General features: G+C 39.7%; 1 protein-coding gene across 1 annotated transcript in view; it reads right to left on the bottom strand.

Moving 5' to 3' along the window:
- The window catches only part of PXDNL (peroxidasin like), a 428,332-nt gene that overhangs the window by 172,706 nt on the left and 231,012 nt on the right, over positions 1–24,614 (bottom strand). The window contains 1 exon segment of the mRNA XM_055318359.1: positions 22,984–23,019. Coding sequence (XP_055174334.1) covers positions 22,984–23,019 — 36 coding nt within the window.

Genomic DNA, 24,614 nt, shown 5'->3' with positions numbered 1-24,614 from the left:
TATTAATTTAAAAAGGTGACTTGACTCATCCATAAGTTATTTGAACACTTGTCTTAGGACTGAAAATGACAGGTGCCCGTGTCCCTTGCAACTGAGAAAATGATTTGGAAGGGAGAAAATGGGGAGAAAATAAGTTCTGCCAGCTAATGTCAAAAGTTGTAAATAATGTCACTTAAGAATATAACAAAAAGGAGCACCTGGGTGGCTGAGCGTCTGCCTTTGGCTCAGGTTGTGATTCTGGGGTCCTGCATGGAGCCTGCCTCTCCCTCTGCCTATGTCTCTGCCTCTCTCTCTCTCTCTCTTTCTCTCTCTCTGTGTCTCTCATGAACAAATAAAATCTTTTTAAAAAAGAATATGACAAAAAATGAAGACAAAATGATGTAACCGTTAAGATAGCAAATTTTAAAAATGCAAAAATATCCAAAAATGAAAGCAATGTTTAAATTGATTCTACTACATTCACATAGTTAATAATATACACCCATTAAATTATGTTATCAAAGAATGTGTAATGTTAATGTGTAGGCAGAATAAAGGCCACCCAAAGATATCCACGCACTAATCCCCAGAACCTGTGAGTGAGTATGTTACAGTAAATAGCAAAGGGAACTTTTGCAGATGTTATTAAGGTTAAGGACTTTGAAATGGGGACATCAGCTCGGTAGATTACATGGGTGGGATATAATCACATGAGCCCTTGAAAATGGAAAAAGCAAGAGAGTCCATCAGGGAGTTGTAACAGAAAAAGAAAGAGCAAAGACCCAGACTAACAGATGGACTCACTGCACTGTTGCTGGTTATGAAGATGAAGGGAGGGAGGGAGCCATGAGCCGAGTAATGTAGGCCACCTCTAGAAGCTGGGACTAGCCCTGAGCTTACAGTCTCACAATCACGGGGAACTGAACTCTGTCGACAACTCAAATGAGCAGAAAGTGGATTCTCCCCTCAAGCATCCAGAAAAGAAACGGCCCTACCAACACCTTGATTTAGCCATATTACAATTCTGACCCTTGGAACCATAAAGCAACTAAGTCGTGTGGTTTAAACTGTTAAGTGTGTGTTGAAAATAATACAGTTAGAAAGATAAAAATTGGGTAAAAAAAAAATAGAAGTGCAACTAAAACTGTGTATGTGCTAATGTCACATCCTTGTCCGTGCACATATGCACAGGCAAGGTCGACAACAGTGCATGAAAACACATGCTCAGAGTTTGGGACTTGGGCTCTGTTTGTTTGTTTGGTTTTTGTTTTTTGCCTTCTTTAGATGTTACTGTGTGTCACTAACTCTTCTCACACAATCTCTCTTGATGCTGATACAGATAGGCTTTTGCTCCTATTTGTAAATGGAGTAACTTGCCAAAAGGGTCGCTGATGACTAGTTTACAAAGTCTAATGTTCAGTTTGCATCCTTATCTCACGTGACTTCTCACACAGCACTAAACATGGTTGTCACTCCTTAGGACCTAAAGCTGTTCTTGGGCTTCTGGATACTTTCTCTAGGTTCCTGTCATTCACTTGCCATTTATGAGTCTCTTTTCAGTTTCCTTCTCATCTAGAAAGCTCTTGATGTCTGAATAAGTTAGGCATCAAGCGCTATATCTCTTCTTTTTTGTTGTTGCTGTTACCAAGATTGTTAATTTTATTACATACATGTTAATTCATTTGCCCGCACTTTATTGATGAAATGGGACTAGAATTTTTTTGGGGGGGATTTTATTTATTTATTCATGAGAGACAGAGAGAAAGAGAGAGGCAGAGACAGAGGCAGAGGGAGAAGCAGGCTCCATGCAGGGAGCCTGATGTGGGACTCGATCCCGGATCTCTAGGATCACGCCCTGGGCTGCAGGCGGCGCTAAACCACTGAGCCATCAGGACTGCCCTGGGGGTAGACCTTTTAAAAATTAATATTTTTTTCAATAGATTAGTTAACATTTGCTCACCTTGAAGAAAAAAACCTCTATTTTATTTGTATATAAAGGAAACATTGTTTTAAAAATTTATATTTTGCTTCAAATGCTCAATTTATTTATTTATTTTCTTATAAATTTATTTTTTATTGGTGTTCAATTTGCCAACATACAGAATAACACCCAGTGCTCATCCCGTCAAGTGTCCCCCTCAGTGCCCGTCACCCATTCACCCCCACCCCCCGCCCTCCTCCCCTTCCACCACCCCTAGTTCATTTCCCAGAGTTAGGAGTCTTTATGTTCTGTCTCCCTTTCTGATATTTCCCACACATTTCTTCTCCCTTCCCTTATATTCCCTTTCACTATTATTTATATTCCCCAAATGAATGAGAACATACACTGTTTGTCCTTCTCCGATTGACTTACTTCACTCAGCATAATACCCTCCAGTTCCATCCACGTTGAAGCAAATGGTGGGTATTTGTCGTTTCTAATGGCTGAGGAATATTCCATTGTATACATAGACCACATCTTCTTTATCCATTCATCTTTCGATGGACACCGAGGCTCCTTCCACAGTTTGGCTATTGTGGACATGGCTGCTAGAAACATCGGGGTGCAGGTGTCCCGGCGTTTCATTGCATCTGTATCTTTGGGGTAAATCCCCAACAGTGCAATTGCTGGGTCGTAGGGCAGGTCTATTTTTAACTCTTTGAGGAACCTCCACACAGTTTTCCAGAGTGGCTGCACCAGTTCACATTCCCACCAACAGTGTAAGAGGGTTCCCTTTTCTCCGCATCCTCTCCAACATTTGTGGTTTCCTGCCTTGTTAATTTTCCCCATTCTCACTGGTGTGAGGTGGTATCTCATTGTGGTTTTGATTTGTATTTCCCTGATGGCAAGTGATGCAGAGCATTTTCTCATGTGCATGTTGGCCATGTCTATGTCTTCCTCTGTGAGATTTCTCTTCATGTCTTTTGCCCATTTCATGATTGGATTGTTTGTTTCTTTGGTGTTGAGTTTAAGAAGTTCTTTATAGATCTTGGAAACTAGCCCTTTATCTGATATGTCATTTGCAAATATCTTCTCCCATTCTGTAGGTTGTCTTTGAGTTTTGTTGACTGTATCCTTTGCTGTGCAAAAGCTTCTTATCTTGATGAAGTCCCAATAGTTCATTTTTGCTTTTGTTTCTTTTGCCTTCGTGGATGTATCTTGCAAGAAGTTACTGTGGCCAAGTTCAAAAAGGGTGTTGCCTGTGTTCTCCTCTAGGATTTTGATGGAATCTTGTCTCACATTTAGATCTTTCATCCATTTTGAGTTTATCTTTGTGTATGGTGCAAGAGAGTGGTCTAGTTTCATTCTTCTGCATGTGGATGTCCAATTTTCCCAGCACCATTTATTGAAGAGACTGTCTTTCTTCCAGTGGATAGTCTTTCCTCCTTTATCGAATATTAGTTGACCATAAAGTTCAGGGTCCACTTCTGGGTTCTCTATTCTGTTCCATTGATCTATGTGTCTGTTTTTGTGCCAGTACCACACTGTCTTGATGACCACAGCTTTGTAGTACAACCTGAAATCTGGCATTGTGATGCCCCCAGTTCTGGTTTTCTTTTATAAAATTCCCCTGGCTATTCGGGGTCTTTTCTGATTCCACACAAATCTTAAAATAATTTGTTCTAACTCTCTGAAGAAAGTCCATGGTATTTTGATAGGGATTGCATTAAACGTGTAAATTGCCCTGGGTAACATTGACATTTTCACAATATTAATTCTGCCAATCCATGAGCATGGAATATTTTTCCATCTCTTTGTGTCTTCCTCAATTTCTTTCAGAAGTGTTCTATAGTTTTTAGGGTATAGATCCTTTACCTCTTTGGTTAGGTTTATTCCTAGGTATCTTATGCTTTTGGGTGCAATTGTAAATGGGATTGACTCCTTAATTTCTCTTTCTTCAGTCTCATTGTTAGTGTATAGAAATGCCATTGATTTCTGGGCATTGATTTTGTATCCTGCCATGCTACCAAATTGCTGTATGAGTTCTAGCAATCTTGGGGTGGAGGCTTTTGGGTTTTCTATGTAGAGTATCATGTCATCGGCGAAGAGGGAGAGTTTGACTTCTTCTTTGCCAATTTGAATGCCTTTAATGTCTTTTTGTTGTCTGATTGCTGAGGCTAGGACTTCCAGTACTATGTTGAATAGCAGTGGTGAGAGTGGACATCCCTGTCTTGTTCCTGATCTTAGGGGAAAGGCTCCCAGTGCTTCCCCATTGAGAATGATATTTGCTGTGGGCTTTTCGTAGATGGCTTTTAAGATGTCGAGGAAAGTTCCCTCTATCCCTACACTCTGAAGAGTTTTGATCAGGAATGGATGCTGTATTTTGTCAAATGCTTTCTCTGCATCTAATGAGAGGATCATATGGTTCTTGGTTTTTCTCTTGCTGATATGATGAATCACATTGATTGTTTTACGAGTGTTGAACCAGCCTTGTGTCCCGGGGATAAATCCTACTTGGTCATGGTGAATAATTTTCTTAATGTTTGTTGGATCCTATTGGCTAGTATCTTGTTGAGAATTTTTGCATCCATGTTCATCAGGGATATTGGTCTATAATTCTCCTTTTTGGTGGGGTCTTTGTCTGGTTTTGGAATTAAGGTGATGCTGGCCTCATAGAATGAATTTGGAAGTACTCCATCTCTTTCTATCTTTCCAAACAGCTTTAGTAGAATAGGTATGATTTCTTCTTTAAACGTTTGATAGAATTCCCCTGGGAAGCCATCTGGCCCTGGACTTTTGTGTCTTGGGAGGTTTTTGATGACTGCTTCAATTTCCTCCCTGGTTATTGGCCTGTTCAGGTTTTCTATTTCTTCCTGTTCCAGTTTTGGTAGTTTGTGGCTTTCCAGGAATGCGTCCATTTCTTCTAGATTGCCTAATTTATTGGCGTATAGCTGTTCATAATATGTTTTTAAAATCGTTTGTATTTCCTTGGTGTTGGTAGTGATCTCTCCTTTCTCATTCATGATTTTATTAATTTGAGTCTTCTCTCTCTTCTTTTTAATAAGGTTGGCTAATGGTTTATCTATCTTATTAATTCTTTCAAAGAACCAACTCCTGGTTCTGTTGATCTGTTCCACAGTTCTTCTGGTCTCGATTTCATTGAGTTCTGCTCGAATTTTAATTAACTCTCTTCTTCTGCTGGGTGTAGGTCTATTTGCTGTTTTTTCTCTAGCTCCTTTATGTGTAAGGTTAGCTTTTGTATTTGAGTTCTTTCCAGTTTTTGAATGGATGCTTGTATTGCGATGTATTTCCCCCTTAGGACTGCTTTTGCTGCATCCCAAAGATTTTGAACGGTTGTATCTTCATTCTCATTAGTTTCCATGAATCTTTTTAATTCTTCCTTAATTTCCTGGTTGACCCTTTCATCTTTTAGCAGGATGGTCCTTAACCTCCACGTGTTTGAGGTCCTTCCAAACTTCTTCTTGTGATTTAGTTCTAATTTCAAGGCATTATGGTCTGAGAATATGCAGGGGACGATCCCAATCTTTTGGTATCGGTTCAGACCCGATTTGTGACCCAGTATGTGGTCTATTCTGGAGAAAGTTCCATGTGCACTTGAGAAGAATGTGTATTCAGTTGAGTTTGGATGTAAAGTTCTGTAGATATCTGTGAAATCCATCTGGTCCAGTGTATCATTTAAAGCTCTGTTTCTTTGGAGATGTGTGCTTAGAAGACCTATCGGGTAGAAAAGCTAGATTGAAGTCACCAAGTATAAGTGTATTATTATCTAAGTATTTCTTCACTTTGGTTATTAATTGGTTTAATATTTGGCAGCTCCCACATTCGGGGCATATATATTGAGGATTGTTAAGTCCTCTTGTTGGATAGATCCTTTAAGTATGATATAGTGTCCCTCTTCATCTCTCACTACAGTCTTCGGGTAAATTTTAGTTTATCTGATATAAGGATGGCTACCCCTGCTTTCTTTTGAGGACCATTTGAATGGTAAATGGTTCTCCAACCTTTTATTTTCAGGTTGTAGGTGTCCTTCTGTCTAAAATGAGTCTCTTGTAGACAGCAAATAGATGGGTCCTGCTTTTTTATCCAGTCTGAAACCCTGCGCCTTTTGATGGGGTCATTAAGCCTGTTCACGTTCAGAGTTACTATTGAAAGATATGAGTTTAGTGTCATCATGATATCTATTCAGTCCTTGTTTTTGTGGATTGTTCCACTGAACTTCTTCTTAAAGGGGAATTTTAAGAGTCCCCCTTAAAATTTCTTGCAGAGCTGGTTTGGAGGTCACATATTCTTTCAGTTCCTGCCTGTCTTGGAAGCTCTTTATCTCTCCTTCCATTCTGAATGAGAGCCTTGCTGGATAAAGTATTCTTGGTTGCATGTTCTTCTCATTTAGGACCCTGAATATATCCTGCCAGCCCTTTCTGGCCTGCCAGGTCTCTGTGGAGAGGTCTGCTGTTACCCTAATATTCCTCCCCATGAAAGTCAGGGACTTCTTGTCTCTTGCTGCTTTAAGGATCTTCTCTTTATCTTTGGAATTTGCAAGCTTCACTATTAAATGTCGAGGTGTTGAACGGTTTTTATTGATTTTAGGGGGGGATCTCTCTATTTCCTGGATCTGAATGCCTGTTTCCCTTCCCAGATTAGGAAAGTTTTCAGCTAGGATTTGTTCAAATACATATTCTGGCCCTCTGGCCCTTTCAGCGCCCTCGGGAACCCCAATTAAACGTAGTTTTTCTTCCTCAGGCTGTCATTTATTTCCCTTAATCTGTCTTCATGGTCTTTATTGTCTGTCTCTTTTTTCCTCAGTTTCCCTCTTTGCCATCAACTTGTCTTCTATGTCACTCACTCGTTCTTCCACCTCGTTAACCCTCGTCGTTAGGACTTCTAGTTTGGATTGCATCTCATTCAATTGATTTTTAATTTCTGCCTGATTGGATCTAAATTCTGCAGTCATGAAGTCTCTTGAGTCCTTTATGCTTTTTTCTAGAGCCACCAGTAGCTGTATAATAGTGCTTCTGAATTGGCTTTCTGACATTGAATTGTAATCCAGATTTTGTAACTCTGTGGGAGAGAGGGCTGTTTCTGATTCTTTCTTTTGAGGTGAGGTTTTCCTTCTAGTCATTTTGCTCAGTGCAGAGTGGCCAAAAACAAGTTGTATTGGGAAAAGGAGAAAAAGAGAGAGAGAGAAGAAAGAAAAGAGAAAAAGAAAAAGAAGAAAAAAAGGAAAAAAGAGAAGAAAAAGAAAGAAAAAGAAAGAAAGTGAAAAAAGGGGGGTGGGGGAAGCAATCAGAAATCAAAAAGCAAAAAAAAAAAAAAAAAAAAAAAAAAACACGAGGGAGTATCTTCTGATTCTGTAGACTTTAAGTCCCTTGACTTCCCCTGGAACTGGTCCGTCCAGCTGGTCTTCTGGGGAGGGGCCTGCTGTGCTGATTTCAGGTGTTAGCACTTGGGGAGCTGCTCTGCCCCTGCCTGCTGCAGGGCTCAGGGGGGTTGTTTACCCGGTGAGGCCCCAGGAGGAACAACCGCAGTGGCTAGGCCAGCTCTGGAAGCCCTGGAGTCAGCCCCCGCAGTAACTCCGGAGCTCTCCGTCTGCAGGGCCTGGAGGCTCCGGGGCGGGGCCGCTGATCTGCTCAGCTCGGGCAGGAGCGTCCTCGCTGTCCTGGGCCCTCCCGGCCTCTGCCTGTCCCGGGGGAGGCCGGATCCTGGGCTGTGTCCCGGCGCCCTGTGCTCCGGGGCCTGCGCTGTTGGATTCGCGCTCCCGCCCCGCAGCCCCCTCCGCGGAGCCGCCGCCCGAGCCCCTCCGAGCTGCTCCGGTCCCGCCGTGCGCGCTGCAGCCCTTAGGGAGCTCGGCGCACTCTCCCGGGCGCAGGTGTCTGTTAGTGTCCCAGGGAGCCCGAGGGCATCCCCGCCCTCCTGGGTCCTGCTCCAACTCCCTGCGGGCCCCTTTCCGCCCGGGAAGGTTGGTGCAGCTCCTGCTTCTCCGGGACGGGGCTCTCCTGTCCTGGGGACACTCGCCCCGGCCTCAGCCCGGCTCCTCGCGGGGCCCCTCCCCCTTGGAGGCCTTTTGTTTCTTTATTTCTTTTTCCCCGTCTTCCTACCTTGATAGAAGCGCGAACTCTTCTCACTGTAGCGTTCCAGCTGGTCTCTCTTTACATCTCAGGCCGAATTCGTAGATTTTCAGGATGATTTGAAGGTGATCTAGGTAATTTGGTGGGGACAGGTGACTTGGGGACCCTACTCTTCCGCCGTCTTGCCCCTCCTCCTCTTTTGAAGAATCTTAAAGAGGTAATTAACATTTTTACAGAAATATGCCCATTTGTACTTCGTATAAAAAGTTGGTTACTTTTTAAAGAAAAGACACTATCCTAACCCTTTGCTTCCATTTCATTTCTACAATGATCACAGCATCTTTATGAAACACAGGAATTCATGTTATAACTCAGTTCTGGAGACTTTACAGCCTTTTGCATTCAGTTGATATACCCCAGGCTAACAGGCAAGGTCTTCTACAACTTTCTTTAATCACTCAGTCCTAAACTGCTGATTCATTCTTGGAGTTGGTCCATTCTTTTTGATGTTCTAATTGTTCATGACCAACCTAACATGCCTAGCAGGTGCGTGTCAGTTTTGATCCCCACATAAGAAACATTACCAAGAGGGTTTCATGCTTTCTCAATGGTGGTGTGAGGAATCCCAGTTCTGTGGTTCTTTACTCATTGGCATGTAAAGAGTTATCACCCCTACAGTAAAACAATCTAATTAATTTTAAAAAACCTAAAAACTTTACAACAGTAAATAATGACCTAGAAGAAACCTCATTACTAGTGCAATATTCAGTGAAATAATCTCGTAAAATGATAGTTATTGGCAAGAACTTAATTTTGGATAAAATGAACATTCAGCATTACTGTGGCTTGGATCAATTACATGCACAAGTGCACTATCTGCTCTGTGTAAGAAGTATTTCACCAAACTTCCAGTCAATTCTCTAGCCAGTTCACACATTACCCATTAAGTGAAAAATACAAATCTTTTGTAAGATGTACATTTAGGAAAGGGGAAGGATAATTTATAAATGTTTCATTATGCAATAGGTTGTGAGCACATTCTTATGGCCACTGAAGTGAATCTTTCCATATTTTCAAGAACATTGACAAGTAAGGTTTACTTCTCAAATCAGAGAAGTTCATAGGAAAAAGAAAGTTATGGACTAAAAGACCTATTCATGCAGACAGCACCTGTTTGGATGAGAAGAAGACGGAATTGTAAGGTTTAGAAGAAAACATCAGAGTTTGAGTTGATTAAAAATGGTCTAACTGTGCCATTTTGTGTCAATACTTTAAGCTGGCTATCCACTATCATTCTGTGACCTGATCCAGTGAAAATGCTTGTTTGCTTGGAGCAAACAAGGACAGAATTCACAAATACTCTGAAATATGGTGATATTCATTAATTTGGTGGTCTGTGGTGATGTTGGGATAGGCAGTGGGGAAGGTAGTAGTGTATGAAGATGAAGAGGCATCAGTAATACCTATATACGTGTTTGGAGATAAAGACACACATATTTATAGGACAACAGGTCTTATTAAAATGGGCACACATAAGGCATGACGGTGTCAGAACAGAAGGAAGTCCAATTGTGTCTTCCAGTGTGATGGGCAAGTTAGACTTCAAATAAGGAGGTGTGGAATTATTGAGTCATTGACCAAAGCTAAGCACTGTCAACATTGACAATGTCTTTGCTATGATATCAGCTATAAAGTATACTATAATTTTGTTGTCTTGCCCCACTTTGGCCAGAAATATTAAACACAATTTGAAGAAAATGCATTCCTAGGGACAATTCTAAGTTTGAGATGGCATGTGTTGGTTAGAGCAGTGAGTACAGAAGGAAAGATGGAGTAACCTGTAACTGGGAACCAAGGGTAAGATCAGAAAGGCCTTTGCACAAGAATCTAAATGGTACCATGTCAGGGAGAATTTATTGAGGAAGGGTATGATCATCTCTGTGGTTGGGGAGAGGCCATTCTGGGAGAATGGACAGGTGTGCTTGAGGCAAAGATTCAAATAGTAGGAAGCTATGCCTAGGTCTCCTGAACTGCCACACATGACAACAGCCTGGACAGGGGTCTGCAGAGCTGGAGAGGGATTTTTGGTGTAGATTTATTTAATGACTATGACAGATGAGAGGGAATTCTGCTCTTCTCATAGAAAATCCCCGTTCCTGTCCCAGTCTGTGCCACTAATACTCCAGCCTCCTTTCACTGTCCTGGGAGCCTTCCTTGACCACTTTCATACTCATACTTTCCTTACGCATTCCCTCTCCTGCACAACTCTAGTTTTTATTTTCCACCCAGTGTTCTGAATCTTTGGATGGATCACTCATAGGATTTAATTTAATTTAACATTTAATTGTACTTAGTGTTTATTTCCACTTCTTTCCCTATGTGTATGTGTGTTGAGTTCTCAATGGCCACATACTTGAGAATCGGGGTCTTGCTTGTATTTCTGTCCAATTCATACAAAGTTCCAGACAGAGTTCTATGCTTCCCCAAACTTGTGTGCTCTTCCAGCACACATCTGTTTTCTTTTCGGTAAATAGCACCCTTATTCTTGAGCTGCTTGGCATCATGCTTAGGTTCTTCCTTTCTCGTATGCTACTTCGGCACACTCTGTTCATTTCAATCCTAAAAACATTTCTAATTTGGTCATTTTCTCCATCTCTCCTTTGTCTACTCTAGTGTAAGCAGTCATTATTTCCCTGCTTCACATTTCATTTTAATAAAAGCAACACCCCTTATTTTGGCCTGTAAGTCCTAGCATTTTTAAAGATTTTATTTATTCATGAGAGACACAGAGAGAGAGAGAGAGAGAGAGAGAGAGAGAGGGAGAGAGAGAGAGAGAGGCAGAGACACAGGCAGAGGGAGAAGCAGGCTCCATGTAGGGAGCCCAACGTGGGACTTGATCCCGGGTCTCCAGGATCACACTCTGGGCTGAAGGTGGCGCTAAACTGCTGAGCCACCCAGGCTGCCCCCTTATCATGGTTTTTGATCCATACATACGTGTAAATCCATCTCATGTATTTCTTTCTTTTGCTTTTTATATTTGATCCGTTGTTCTTTATTTTTCCAAACACAATAAGCACTTAGCTCCTATGCCATGGGCTGTCACACGTGCTGCTTGTTGGTTTTTCCTTGTGATCTTCTGTCTTGTTTAATGTTATTTCCCTAGGACTCACTCTAGGTCAATCAACCCTCTCCTTTTTTCCCTATCAGGGCACCCTGTTTATTTCATTTATCATGTCTACCACAACAGTTAATGTTTCTCCCCCTATTTTTTTAAACCTATTTTCTGACTTCCCACTGGATTTTATGAAGGCAAGTGGCCATAGTCCTCTTATTTATCATATATATCATCATCTAGAACATAGGGAGTAAATGCTCATTAAATATTTGTTGACTAAATAGGAGAAAATAAGGTGATCAATAAATGCTTGATATTTGACTAATACTTTTAATTATGCTAAGTTCATTATTTTTTAGAAAGGGAGATACACCATTAAATGCATTAGCTTTTTCAGCAATGTATATCAATCAGTTATTTATATTGTGCCTTTTCCAAGGATTTCAGGTGTTTATATTACATGAAGTAGTTCTAGTACATGTATATTCAGGAGGCTAATTTTTTTAAAGATTTTATTTATTTATTTATTCATGAAAGACACACACACAGAGAGAGAGAGAGAGAGAGAAAGAGAGAGAGAGAGAGGGAGAGAGAGGCAGAGACACAGACAGAGGGAGAAGCAGGCTCCATGCCAGGAGCCTGATGTGGGACTCGATCTCTGGTCTCCAGGATCATGCCCTGGGCTGAAGGCAACTACTTTGTATTAAACCAGAATTGCAACTTTGCCCTGCCAAACACAAAAGAGGGCACATATTGTTCTCTAAAACAAAAGTATTTCTGAACTTTTCTGAAATTCTAATGTGTTTTGATCCAAATTGTATCATTGATTCCCTTGGGCAAAAAAAAAAATTGAATATCTCAGGATGAATTTTGCTTTTAGATTCATGAGAAAAAGTATCACTGTTTGAATATATCTTTGGAGACCAGTTCATTTAGGGTTAGCTGAATTTTGGACCTAAGATGCATTGATAAACTGAGAGAAAAACCTTCCTTTTCTTTGGGTTAGCAGACCAGCAACTGTTATGAACATTTCCCCTGGTATTCATTATTCTTAACCAAGTTAGAATTAATCTAGTGATAAACTCCAAAATGAATTTTTATTTATTCAGAAACATCTTGGCATCTATAGGTAGTAATGATCTCATTACTGATGAGCATTTAACAATTTTAAAAAAACTATCTGTAAGGTAAGAACTGTTGCCTATCTGCTCATGTTTGAGATACACTGAGCATCATTTAGTAGTATTTTTACAGGAAATGTATTCCACGTTCAAATCCATAATTTTGTTTCTGGGTTTGGTTCCCAGAGTCTCTTCTCTGATTTATAGCTTCTTTCTGCTTCTATCCCAGCTCTTGGCATCATTGTCCTCATGAACTCCTATTTCTGAATGCTACCCCCTCTGCACACACTCAGCTTCTTAGATCTTTGGCTGATTATGTCATTTGCAATTGTATATTCAGCATTGGTCTTTCTCATCTCTCTCTAGTCTCTGAATTTATTTGGAGTCTACCAAATAATAGACCTATAGATAAAAAGGTCTATTTATTTGGAATTTATTTGGAGTCTACCAAATTTTTGTGACCTATAGATAAAAAGATATTCTTGTGAAAGTATTGGGCAATTTTTAAAAAATATTTTTTTATTTATTCATGAGAGACACACACACACAGAGAGAGAGGCGGAGACACAGACAGACAGGCAGAGGGAGAAGCAGGCTCTGTGCAGGGAGCCTGATGCGAGACTTGATCCTGGGACTCCAGGATCATGCCCTGGGCCAAAGGCAGGCACTAAACCGCTGAGCCACCCAGGGATCTCCAGTATTGGGCAATTTATAAATGTTGAGTTCTTGGGTAAGCGAGTGCTATTGAAGAATTTCACCTTTAATACTGTGAACTTGAAGGACACAACTCACCACTTCTGGCCCCTGTGAATATTCCCTGAGCATTAATGATAATCTAACAAAATAAATGAAATTTCCATGGAGTTTCTTGTTCACTGTATTAGTTAGCTTTTGCTGTGTACCAAATTACCTGAGAACTTAGTGACTTAAGAATTACTATTTCTTATGATTGACGTATGGGTTTATTGCACAGATCTTCTGGTGTAGACTGGGTCAGCTGAGGCTGGAAGCTTTATTTTATAATGGTTTTACTTACATATCTGGCAACTGCACAGTGTCAACTGAGATGGCTTTTTCCTCCATGTGGTTTCTGTTTCTCTAGCCAACTAGACTGTGCTTGTTTATGGTGATCTTACCTTAAGTGCCATCAGAGATGAGCTTTTCATGCCTCTCTTATGTCATATTTGCTAGTGTCTCATTTCCCAAGTCCAATCACGTGGTCGGGACCTGATTCAAGCACTGGATTCCACCTCTTGATGGGCAAAGAACAGAATCATCTGGCAAAAGGGTTGAATCCAGGGATGGGGAAAAACTTACGGCAATTTCTTCAATCTATCACATTGACATTGAGCTTCCTAGAGTGAGGCCCAAGTTGCAATCACAACCAGGCATGTCCTGGTTTAGTCACCAGAATAGAGTTATGCAATGGGTACTATGTTCACAAAGGGAGAAGAGGTCATATCCACTTGGACACATGGGGCTGGAAGAAGGTTAAACTTGATGAAAGGAATAGTCCTTTAGCTTAATCTTGAAAGGAGGATTTATGAGAAAAGACAAGGCATAGTTTGGTATGTTTGGGAAATGGCAACTATCTTTTAATGATTAGATTGTAGAGCCCAAATAGAGTATGATAAGAGATAAACTTGGCAAGTTCGACAAAGGCCAAATAATGGGAGAGGGGAAGTTTGTATGCCTCTCTGTCTCACTTGGGGTTACCTCTTACTTACTTCTACTCACTCCAAACCAGCCTCTGTTCCTACCACACTACTTGAAGTTCTCTGACAAAGGCCACTCATATTGTTATATTGCAAATTTTCCATTATATACTGTGTTTAATTATATCTGATAGTTTCCTTTTGTTGACCATTCATGCTCTTGACAATATCTTTGGTGTTAGTGACATCTCTCGTGTTCCTCGTCTTCCCTTCACTCTTCTGTCTGCTTTGTCTCAGACTGCACCTAGAGTTTAATACTGTGAACTTGAAGGACACAACTCACCACTTCTGGCCCCTGTGAATATTCCCTGAGCATTAATGATAATCTAACAAAATAAATGAAATTTCCATGGAGTTTCTTGTTCACTGTATTAGTTAGCTTTTGCTGTGTACCAAATTACCTGAGAACTTAGTGACTTAAGAATTACTATTTCTTATGATTGACGTATGGGTTTATTGCACAGATCTTCTGGTGTAGACTGGCCATCCCAGGCTCTGTTCTTTATCATACTATGGTTGAAAACATCCGCTTCCATTGTATCAGTTATTATCTAGATGCTGCTGGCTCACAAGTCTTTATTCTGAGCCTAAATTGTCTTATGTTTTCAAATACATATGCATGTACACACTTGACATGTCCCATTGGAGCGTCAGACTCAGCATGATTTAAGTTTGACTAAATTATCTTTTGCTCTTCAAACTTGCTACCTATTTCCTGTTCAAACATGCTTCTTATTTTGGGAAATGATGACAGACTCATACAGTAATCTAAACTAAACACCCATGCATCATACTGGCCTTCTCCCAATTCCTCTCCTACTAAATCTAGTTAGTTGTCAAGTTCTATTTTGCTTTAGTACTGTTTGTATCTTCCCTATCTATGCCCACTGTGCTGACTTACATTTAGTCCATGTTACCCATCACTCTATGAGAAAACCTCATTTTTTTTGTTTAAGCTGCTCCTCTTCTGACTCTGAAGGACGACCAGTCATCTTTTTAAAACACAAATTCCCGATCATGCCATTCTTCTGTGGGTCCTTCAGTGACTCCTCATTGTTGTTTGGTTGAAGTAAAATATACAAGGCTTGACTTCACTTACATCTTCAGCTTCCTTAATGACCTCCTCAAACCATGTTCTGTGAAGTTCCTGATGTGTGGTATTTGATGGCCTCCATATTAGATGCCTATCGGTCATCTTTGAGTTACTGGATTATACTGGTATTGTGTCTTCCTGTGATTCCTTCCTGCTCCTTCACTCTGATATTGAGATCACATCACAGATCTGTTATTTATTATCACCTATATGTGTGAGCAATACACAGTATCACTAGTCTGTGCATCAACCTTGTATAGTTTTATGATTGGAAAAATCGACAGAGTAATTTTATCAGGGATATGAATGTGGGAATACTATACCTAATGAAGAATAAAAGGGGAAAGAGAAGGGAAATAAGCAACGTGGGTAGTGGTAGAGAGTGTGGCAGCTTTGCACTTTTGGGTGGATAACCGTGGCCTGAGTTTTCTCTTTCTCTGTCAGTTGATCTTAGGAGAACTCCCCATGAGACTATAGCTGCAGGCTGGGAGAGAGAGGGTGGTGTAGCATGAGTAGGACCATGGGCATTTGGCCACTTCTTTATGTCATTTGTTTTTGGCTTTAGGGACTGCTTGGGGCTGATCATGTATATACCACCTCCATTTGAAGATGGAATGTTTGCTCTGCGTATCAAACTTTAGGGCTTTGTGGGTCAGAACACACACAGCTCATGATGGACAGCTCAGATCATAGGGTAACTTGGCGGCCCAGGGGTAAGCAACAGTCTCTGTTAAGGCCCAGCAACAGGCCAAGAACTGTCTCTCAAAAGGGAGAATAGTTGTTGTTTTTTTCAATTTTAGTCATATAAGTATTTTTATATGCTAAAGTTTTTACTTGGGTTCTTTTTATATTTTCTGTTTGTTAGTTGAGATTTTATTTTTTTGTTTCCAGTTTGTAATTGCTTATTGAAACATTTTTATGACTCTTAAAATCTCTATCACGGAATTCTGACCTCACTGTTGTATTGTTGTAGGTATCTGTATTAGGCAGCTAAGGCTGCCATAACACAAAATTATAGACCGGGTGGCTTAAACAGTAGAAATGTGTTTTCCCAGAGTTCTAGAGGCCCAAAGTCGAAGATCAAAAGGGTGACAGAGTTGCGTTTTTTTTTTTTTTAGAATTCCCTCTCCTTGGCATGTAGATGGCCATCATCTCTCTGTCCATAGATATATATAATATATAATAATCGCCTTTTCCTATAAGGATGACAGTTGTGTTGGATTAGGGCCCACCCTAATGACTTTATTTTACCTTAATTAGTTCTTTAGAAAGGCCTTATCTTCAAATATTCTGAGGTACTGAAAGTTGATATTTCAACTTATGAATGGAGTTGGGAGTGGGGCACACTTTAACCCATAACAGCATTTATTTATTATCTTTTTTCATTACATTTGGTATCTCTCTGGTTCTCATTATGGTGAGTGGTTTTTGGTTAAAACCTGGACCTTTTTGGGTATTATGTTGAGACTCTGAGTCTTATTTAAATCTGTTTTAGCTGACTTCTTCTTTGTTAGGGAAGGGGCTGTCTTTCTACTGTCAGGTGGGTGTAGAAGCCCAGGTTCCCCAGTTTGCCTCCATGGATATCCATGTGCTAGTGGGACTCCTTGTTATTTTTAGGCAGAGTTGGGAACTCTGGTTTTCCACTAGGCCTCCACTGTTCCTTGCTGGGAGGATTATAAATGCTTCATTATTGCTTCCCACAGGCCTACACTGACACCAGGTAGAGGGAGTGGCTTCATTCCTGCCTCAGGATGGTAAAACTATGACTGTCCACTAAGCCTCCCCTGATGCCACCCCAACCAGGGGCAAAAGGGACAGCTCTTTATTGCTACTTTGGATTAGAGGTCTAGGCTTCTTAGGTGGTCTATACTGTCACCTTGGGGTGGTTTCATTATTTTTATTGTTTGGGTAGGAACGTCCTAGCTCCTGTAACAATACTGCTATGGGGGTATTGGGTTCCTCATTTGGCTTCACGAGGTTGGAGATCTAGCTCCTCGCTTGGCTTTTACTGGCATGGGTGGGGATGGGGCCACATATTTTCTGTGGTGTTTGGCTGGAGTAGAGTGGTTCTTTTCCAAAAGTTTTCTGTCTTGTTAGACTTTCCCATTCCCTTGTTCATTGTGACTTTTTATTGTCTGCATTCATTGACATTTCCTGGTTTTTGGCTGTTCAGCTTCACATCTGGAATAACTGACCAAACAGAAAACCCAGAGACTGTTGTGTTATTTCTTGAGTCTTGAGATTCTTAGCAAATTTGCCTTCTCTCTGCCTTTCAGTCTTTTTATGTTTGCCTTATTTATAATATCTATGTTTTTAAATTATGCTTACCAAGAAAACTATGAAAAGGATTTCTACTTTACCTTCTCAGAGATAGAAATCTTTATAAACACTTTTGAGTGTCTTTTTCAGTATGTATATATTCTTTTCTTTTCCTTCTAAAATTTAACCCATGTGTCCCAGCAAGAGCCCTCTGTGGCTCAAACTATCTGTAACCCTGCCCCCTTTCATTGGGAGCTTCTGCTTCAGATCACCCAACCAAGTACTCTTCCATCCCTGTGCACCTTGTGCCCTCACACCTCCCTGACTTCTAGGTCTGTGTGTTCAGGAGAAGCCCCAGTCCAGCAGGCCATCCTCCTGGAGCTGGGAGTTCCTCACATTGTACTTGAGGTTCCTCAGTGGGGGTGGGGTCATTTGTTTGAGTCAGACCCCTGTGGCTCTCTGCTGGGAAGAGGCTCAAGACATCTGCAGGAGTCAGGCCTACCTGCTGTCTCTCATCAGCAGGCTTCCTGGTCCTGCCCAGAATCAAGGGTAAGGAGTTCCATGACATCTGGCTTTAGTGGAACAAAGAATATGTTTTGGAGTAGGGTGGACCTTGGTATCACTATGAGTCCCCCAGAAGTAATCACTGGGATCCCAGTCTATCCTCCAAGTCCCAACTCAGGGACCCATCCCAGGGTACCTGGATGCTGAGTCCCAGTGGCTTACACAAGTGCACTTTCTCCCACCATCTTCTCTCTAAGCATCAGGCCCTCAGGTCCTGTTGGATAGGGCATGCCTTTGCCAACCAGGACATGTTAGGGCAGTTTTTCTCCTCTCTGTGCCCTTGATGTGGAAGTTTGAGTGCTGGTTACCATTAGACTCCGCATGTTGGAGTAGAGGCTGGTATGTTGTTTTGGGGTTTTTTTTTTTTGATCAAAAAAAAATAGCTAATAACCATCATTCTCCAATATATGAATAAAATTTCTTTGTTTTTATTGTAGTAAAATATATATAACATAAAATTTACCATTTTAATCATTTTAAGTGTACAATTCAGTGGCATTATGTACATATGCACATACATATGCACAATGTTGTACAATCATAAGTAGTTTTCCATTTCTAGAACTTTTTCATCATCCCCTATAGAAACTCTATACCCATTAAATAATAACTTCCCATGTTTCCCTCTTCTCAGGCACTGGTAATCTAATCTATTTTATGTCTCTATAAATTAGCCTATTCTAGGTATCTCAAATACAGTAAGTCAATATTTAGACTTTTGCATCTGGCTTATTTCACTTAGCATGATTTTTCAAGTTTCATCCATGTTGTAGCATGTATCAGAATTTGATTCATTTTTAAAGGCTCAATAATATTCCATTGTATGGATATGCCCATCTGTTGATGGGAATTTGGGTTCTTTCCAACTTTTAGTTATTATGAATAATGTTACTGTGAGTACTGCTATAAATGTACCTACCCGAATTCCTGCTTTCAAATCTTTTGGGTATATAACAGAAGCAGGCTTGCAGATTTCTTTTTATGAAATTATTTACTGATAGAATACTTTCATTAGTTTATATATTCATTCATTTATTCAGTGCATCTCTTGATTGTCACCCACTTGCCAAACTCTGTACTGATATTAATGTTCAATATCACATATTTGCATAGTGTCTTAAAGAGTTTTATAAATCTTTCATTGACTCCTTGCAATAGACTTATGATTTGATATATTAATATCCTAACTACATATGTAATGAAATGTATCTTTATAAGCTTAATTTTCTGAGAATTCCACCACTGAGTCCAGACTCACATTTCTGCCTTCTAATTTTGAGCCAATATTCTTTCAGTTGACAATCTTGAAATATTTAAGCAAAGATTAGGTTAACATTTGAGGAAAATGCTCTAAAACATGTTCTGTAACTCAAACTCCAGAAAATTTTCCATTATAATGAATCTATTATAATGATGATATGTAGGTGATTTTCTAAAGTTTCAAACATTGTTTTAAGTTTTCTTATTTTTACAGTAGGAAACACTATCTCTGGAAATGGCATTATCAGCAGTGTATTTTGTTTGATGTGTAAACATTCAATTAATCATATCAATATAAATTTTATCAATGTATTAATTTTGCATATATATCTGCTATCTAAAAAATTTTTTTGAATCTGTAAAGATGTCTCTGAGTTGATGATTGTATTTTTGGAGTTTATCTTTGGCAATATTATAATAGTTTATTTCCAAAGTGAATAAATATTGATCAGAAATTATAATTAAGTTCTTGGCTCCAGTGGTAGAACTGAAATGAATTTGTTATTGAATAGCAAGATTTAAATTTCAAATGAAAGTATTTCTGGAATACTTAATACATGTTAATAAATAGAATTTTACTTTCAGTAATTTAAATTATTTGGCAGTTTTTCAAAAAAGGACAGAGATAAATGATGATAAAATTTTTAATTGTCATTTTTCTATTGCTGTTTAAGATCTTTGGAAAATTATGGATTATTACCTCTGAAATAATTCAGAACACAGTTTTAGGGTATAGAAGAAACTTTTCCCCCATTTAGTAAGAATAGATGTGTTTTCTACTTGAACTTTGCCCATAAAGACTATTGCATATTCATATAGTTATGAAACAGTGTTGTAATCATAAAATATATACTATGTGATAGTATAAACAATATAACTATGTTTAAGTTATGAAACAAAGCTAATGCTTGATCTTCACTAAGTCTAGTTTGGATATTAGAATGACTTAGGGAGTCAAATGTGATGTTGTAGTGTGAATACACACTACTGTTAGAAAACATTTGAAAAGCAGGGGAAATGATAGAGATGGTTACTTATGGTGGTCATTTTTAAAAATAAAAAGCTTCAGGTTTGTCAGTTTTCACGATGCTGAAGATGTTATCATAAGGAATTTCAGAGACATGGAGGATGAAGAGATAGAAAAATAAATAGAGGTTTTTCTTTTTCTTGTCCTTCTCTCTTTTTAAAAATATAATATCAGTTTAGATATTCTTGGTTGCAGTAGAACAAAATAAACAGCATAACTGCTCAGATGGCCATAAATATTGTAGAGATAATGAGGGAGCTGACTCCAGAGCCGGAGAGAGCTGGCCACCGCCAGTGGTATTTTTCCTCCTGGTGTCACCATGTGCCTGGGAGAGGTGGGGCTGCCAGGGAACAGGGGCCTCATGGGGTAAACAGCTCCCACTGAGCCCGGTACCTGGTGGGGGATGGAGCATCCTCCCAGGTGCACACACCTGAGAATAAGCAGAGCAGACCCTCCCCCAGAAGGCCAGCTGGAGGGAGAGGGGAAGACCAAGTTCTTGACCGAGCAGCACTGGAAAGCTCCAGGGGAAGTCAAGGGATTTACAGTATATAGAACTAGAGGGTACCCCTCCTTTTTTTCCTTCCTTTTTCCAGTACAACTCGTTTTTATATCAGACTGTAAATTTCTAATTTTTTTTCTCTTTTCCCACCTTCAATACAGTATTTTACCACTTCTTCATTTTTAAGATTCTTCCTTTTTGACTTTCATATTTCTACAATTACAAGTCCTAGATATATTTTCCACTTCTAGATTCCCTTCAACATACTCAACTTAATTTTGGGAGATATAAAAGGTATGTTTTTTTTGTTTTGTGTTTTTTGTTTTCTCTGCCTCGTTTTGTTCTATGATGGCGAAAGTTGATACCGCCTAAAACATGACCAGCGTGCACCCAGAACTGAGTGGTATACCATGCTGGTTCATCCTGTGAGATTCCTCATTCCCATTTTGCCCCCCTATTTTATCTCATTTATGTTTTGGTGGCCAGTATTGGGGCTTTCTACAAGTATTTCTGTGTTATATAAATTTGGGACTGAGCATCTTCTAACATAAAGACTTAATATACTCAGAAACAAGAGGATCACCCTCTAGGAGCCCTCAGGTAGACTACATTCTCCCTCCACTACAAGTTCGTCACCACCACCATCTCCCAGTCCCCCCATTTTTGCTCTTCTCCTTTATGTTCCTTTTTCCTTTTTCTTTTCTATTCTTTTTTCCCCTCTCTTCTTTAGGATTCCTAACCTTTTATTTTTTACTACTTTGTTATAAAATTTGTTTTTCACTTTAGTGGTCCTTTTGGTTTATTTCATTCGGATCTTTGTTTTCAATTTCTGGTCTCTGACCTTGGCAGAATCACCTAGGGTGAAATTTACTTAGGTCGTGGTTGATATTCTTAACTCAGTCCACTCACAACCACTCTGCACAGAGCAAAATGACTAGAAATAAAAACTCATCACAAAAGAAAATCAGAAGCAGTACTCTCTGCCACAGAGTTACAGAGTTTGGATTACAATTCGATGTCAGAAAGCCAATTCCGAAGCATAATTATAAAGCTACGAGTGGCTCTGGAAAAAAAGCATAAAGGATTCAAGAGACTTCATGACTGCAGAATTTAGATCTAATCAGGCTGAAATTAAAAATCAATTAAATGAGATGCAATCCAAACTGGAGGTCCTAATGACGAGGGTTAACGAGGTAGAAGAACAAGTGAGTGACATAGAAGACAAGTTGATGGCAAGGAAGGAAGCTGAGGACAAAAGAGAAAAACAATGAAAAGACCATGAGGAAAGGTTAAGGTAAATAAATGGTAGCCTCAGAAGGAAAAATCTACGTATAATTGGGGTTCCAGAGGGTGCCAAGAGGGCCAGAGGGCCAGAAAGCATATTTGAACAAATCATAGCTGAGAACTTCCCTAACTAGGGGAGGGAACAGGCATTCAGATCCAGAAGATAGAGAGGTCTAAAATCAATAAAAACCTTTCAACACCTCAACATTTAATAATGAAACTTGCAATTTCCAAAGATAAAGAGAAAAATCCTTAAAGAACCAAGAGACAGGAGTTCCCTATCTTATATGGGGAGAAATATTAGATTAACAGCAGACCTCTCCACAGAAGCCTGGCAGGCCAGAAAGGGCTGGCAGGATATATCAAGGTCCTAAATGAGAAAACATGCAGCCAAGAATACTTTAGCCAGCAAGGCTCTCATTCAGAATAGAAGGAGAGATAAAAAGCTTCCAAGATAGGCAGAAACTGAAAGAATATGTGACCACCAACCAGCTCTGCACGAAATATTAAGGGACACTCTGTGAAAGAAAGAGGATGCCCAAGGAAACAATCCACAAAAACAGGGGCTGAATCGGTATTATGATGACACTCAATTCATATCTTTCCATAGTAACTCTGAACATGAATGGGCTTAATGATCCCATCAAAAGACACAGGGTTTCAGACTGGATAAAAAAAAAAAAACAAGACCATCTATTTGCTGTCTACAAGAGACTCATTTTAGACCTAAGGACATCTACAGCCTGAAAATACAAGGCTGGAGAACCATTTACCATTCAAAGTTCCTCAAAAGAAAGCTGGGGTAGCCATCCTTAGATCAGATAAATTAAACTTTATCCCAAAGACTGTAGTAAGAGATGAAGAGGGACACCATATCATACTTAAAGGATCTATCCAACAAGGGGACCTAACAATCATGAATATTTATGCACCTAATGGGGGAGCTGCCAAGTATATCAATCAATTAATAACCAAAGTTAAGGCATACTTAGATAACAATACACTTATACTGGGAGACTTTAACACAGCGCTTTCTGCAAATAACAGATCTTGTAAGCACAACACCTCCAAAGAAACAAGAGCTTTAAATGTTACACTGGGCCAGATAGATTTCACAGATATTTACAGAACTTTACATCCAAACGCAGCTGACTACACATTCTTCTCAAGTGCACATGGAACTTCCTCCAGAATAGACCACATACTGGGTCACAAATCAGGTCTGAACCGATACCAAAATATTGGGATTGTCCCCTGCATATTTTCAGACCATAATGCTTTGAAACTGGAACTAAATCCCAAGAAGAAATTTGGAAGAAACTCAAACACGTGGAGGTTAAAGAGCATCCTGCTAAAAGATGAAAGGGTCAACCAAGACATTAGAGAAGAATTAAAAAGATTCAAGGAAACTAATGAGAATGAAGATACAACAGTTCAAAATCTTTGGGATACAGCCAAAGCAGGCCTGAGAGGAAACTACATCACAATACAAGCAACCCTCAAAAAACTGGAAAGCACTCAAATACACAAGCTAACCGCACACCTAAAGGAACTGGAGAAAGAACAGCAAATAAGACAAGAGTTAATAAAGATTTGAGCCGAACTCAATGAAATAGAGACCAGAAGAACTGTAGAACAGATCGACAAAGCCAGGAGTTGGTTCTTTGAAAGAATTAAAAAGATAGATAAACCATTAGCCATCCTTATTAAAAACAAAAGGAAAAGACTCAAATGAATAAAATCATGAATGAAAAAGGAAAGATCACCACCAATACCAAGGAAATACAAACGATTTTAAAAACTTATTATGAGCAGCTACACGCCAAAAAATTAGGCAACCTAGAAGAAATGGACGCATTTCTGGAAAACCACAAACTACCAAAACTGGAACAGGAAGAAATAGAAAACCTGAACAGGCTGATAACCGGGGAGAAAATTGAAGCAGTCATCAAAAACCTCCCAAGACACAAAAGTCCAGGGCCAGATGGCTTCCCAGGGCAATTCTATCAAACGTTTAAAAGAAGCAATACCTATTCTACTAAAGCTGTTCCGAAAGATAGAAGGGATGGAGTACTTCCAAACTTGTTCTATGAGGCCAGCATCACCTTAATTCCAAAACCAGACAAAGAACCCACCATAAAGGAGAATTACAGACCAATATCCCTGATGAACATGGATGCAAAAATTCTCAACAAGATACTAGCCAATAAGATCCAACAGTACATTAAGATTATTCACCATGACCAAGTGGGGTTTATCCCCGGGATGCAAGGCTGGTTCAACACTCGTAAAGCAATCAACGTGATAGATCATATCAACAAGAGAAAAAGCAAGAACCATATGATCCTCTCAATAGATGCAGAGAAAGCATTTGACAAAATACGGCATCCATTCCTGATCAAAACTCTTCAGAGTGTAGGGATAGAGGGAACATTCCTCAGCCTCTTAAAAGCCATCTACGAAAAGCCCACAGCAAATATCATTCTCAACAGGGAAATACTGGGAGCCTTTCCCCTAAGATCAGGAACAAGACAGGGATGTCCACTCTCACCACTGCTATTCAACATCGTACTGGAAGTCCTAGCCTCAGCCATCAGACAACAAAAAGACATAAAAGGTATTCAAATTGGCAAAGAAGAAGTCAAACTCTCCCTCTTTGCAGATGACATGATACTCTGCATAGAAACCCAA

The sequence above is a fragment of the Nyctereutes procyonoides genome, unplaced genomic scaffold (genome assembly GCF_905146905.1).
Source record: "Nyctereutes procyonoides isolate TBG_1078 unplaced genomic scaffold, NYPRO_anot_genome, whole genome shotgun sequence".
In the NCBI taxonomy this organism is placed as follows: Eukaryota; Metazoa; Chordata; class Mammalia; order Carnivora; family Canidae; genus Nyctereutes; species Nyctereutes procyonoides.
Note: the sequence above shows the minus strand (reverse complement) of the source record. Positions and strands in the feature narration are given on the sequence as shown.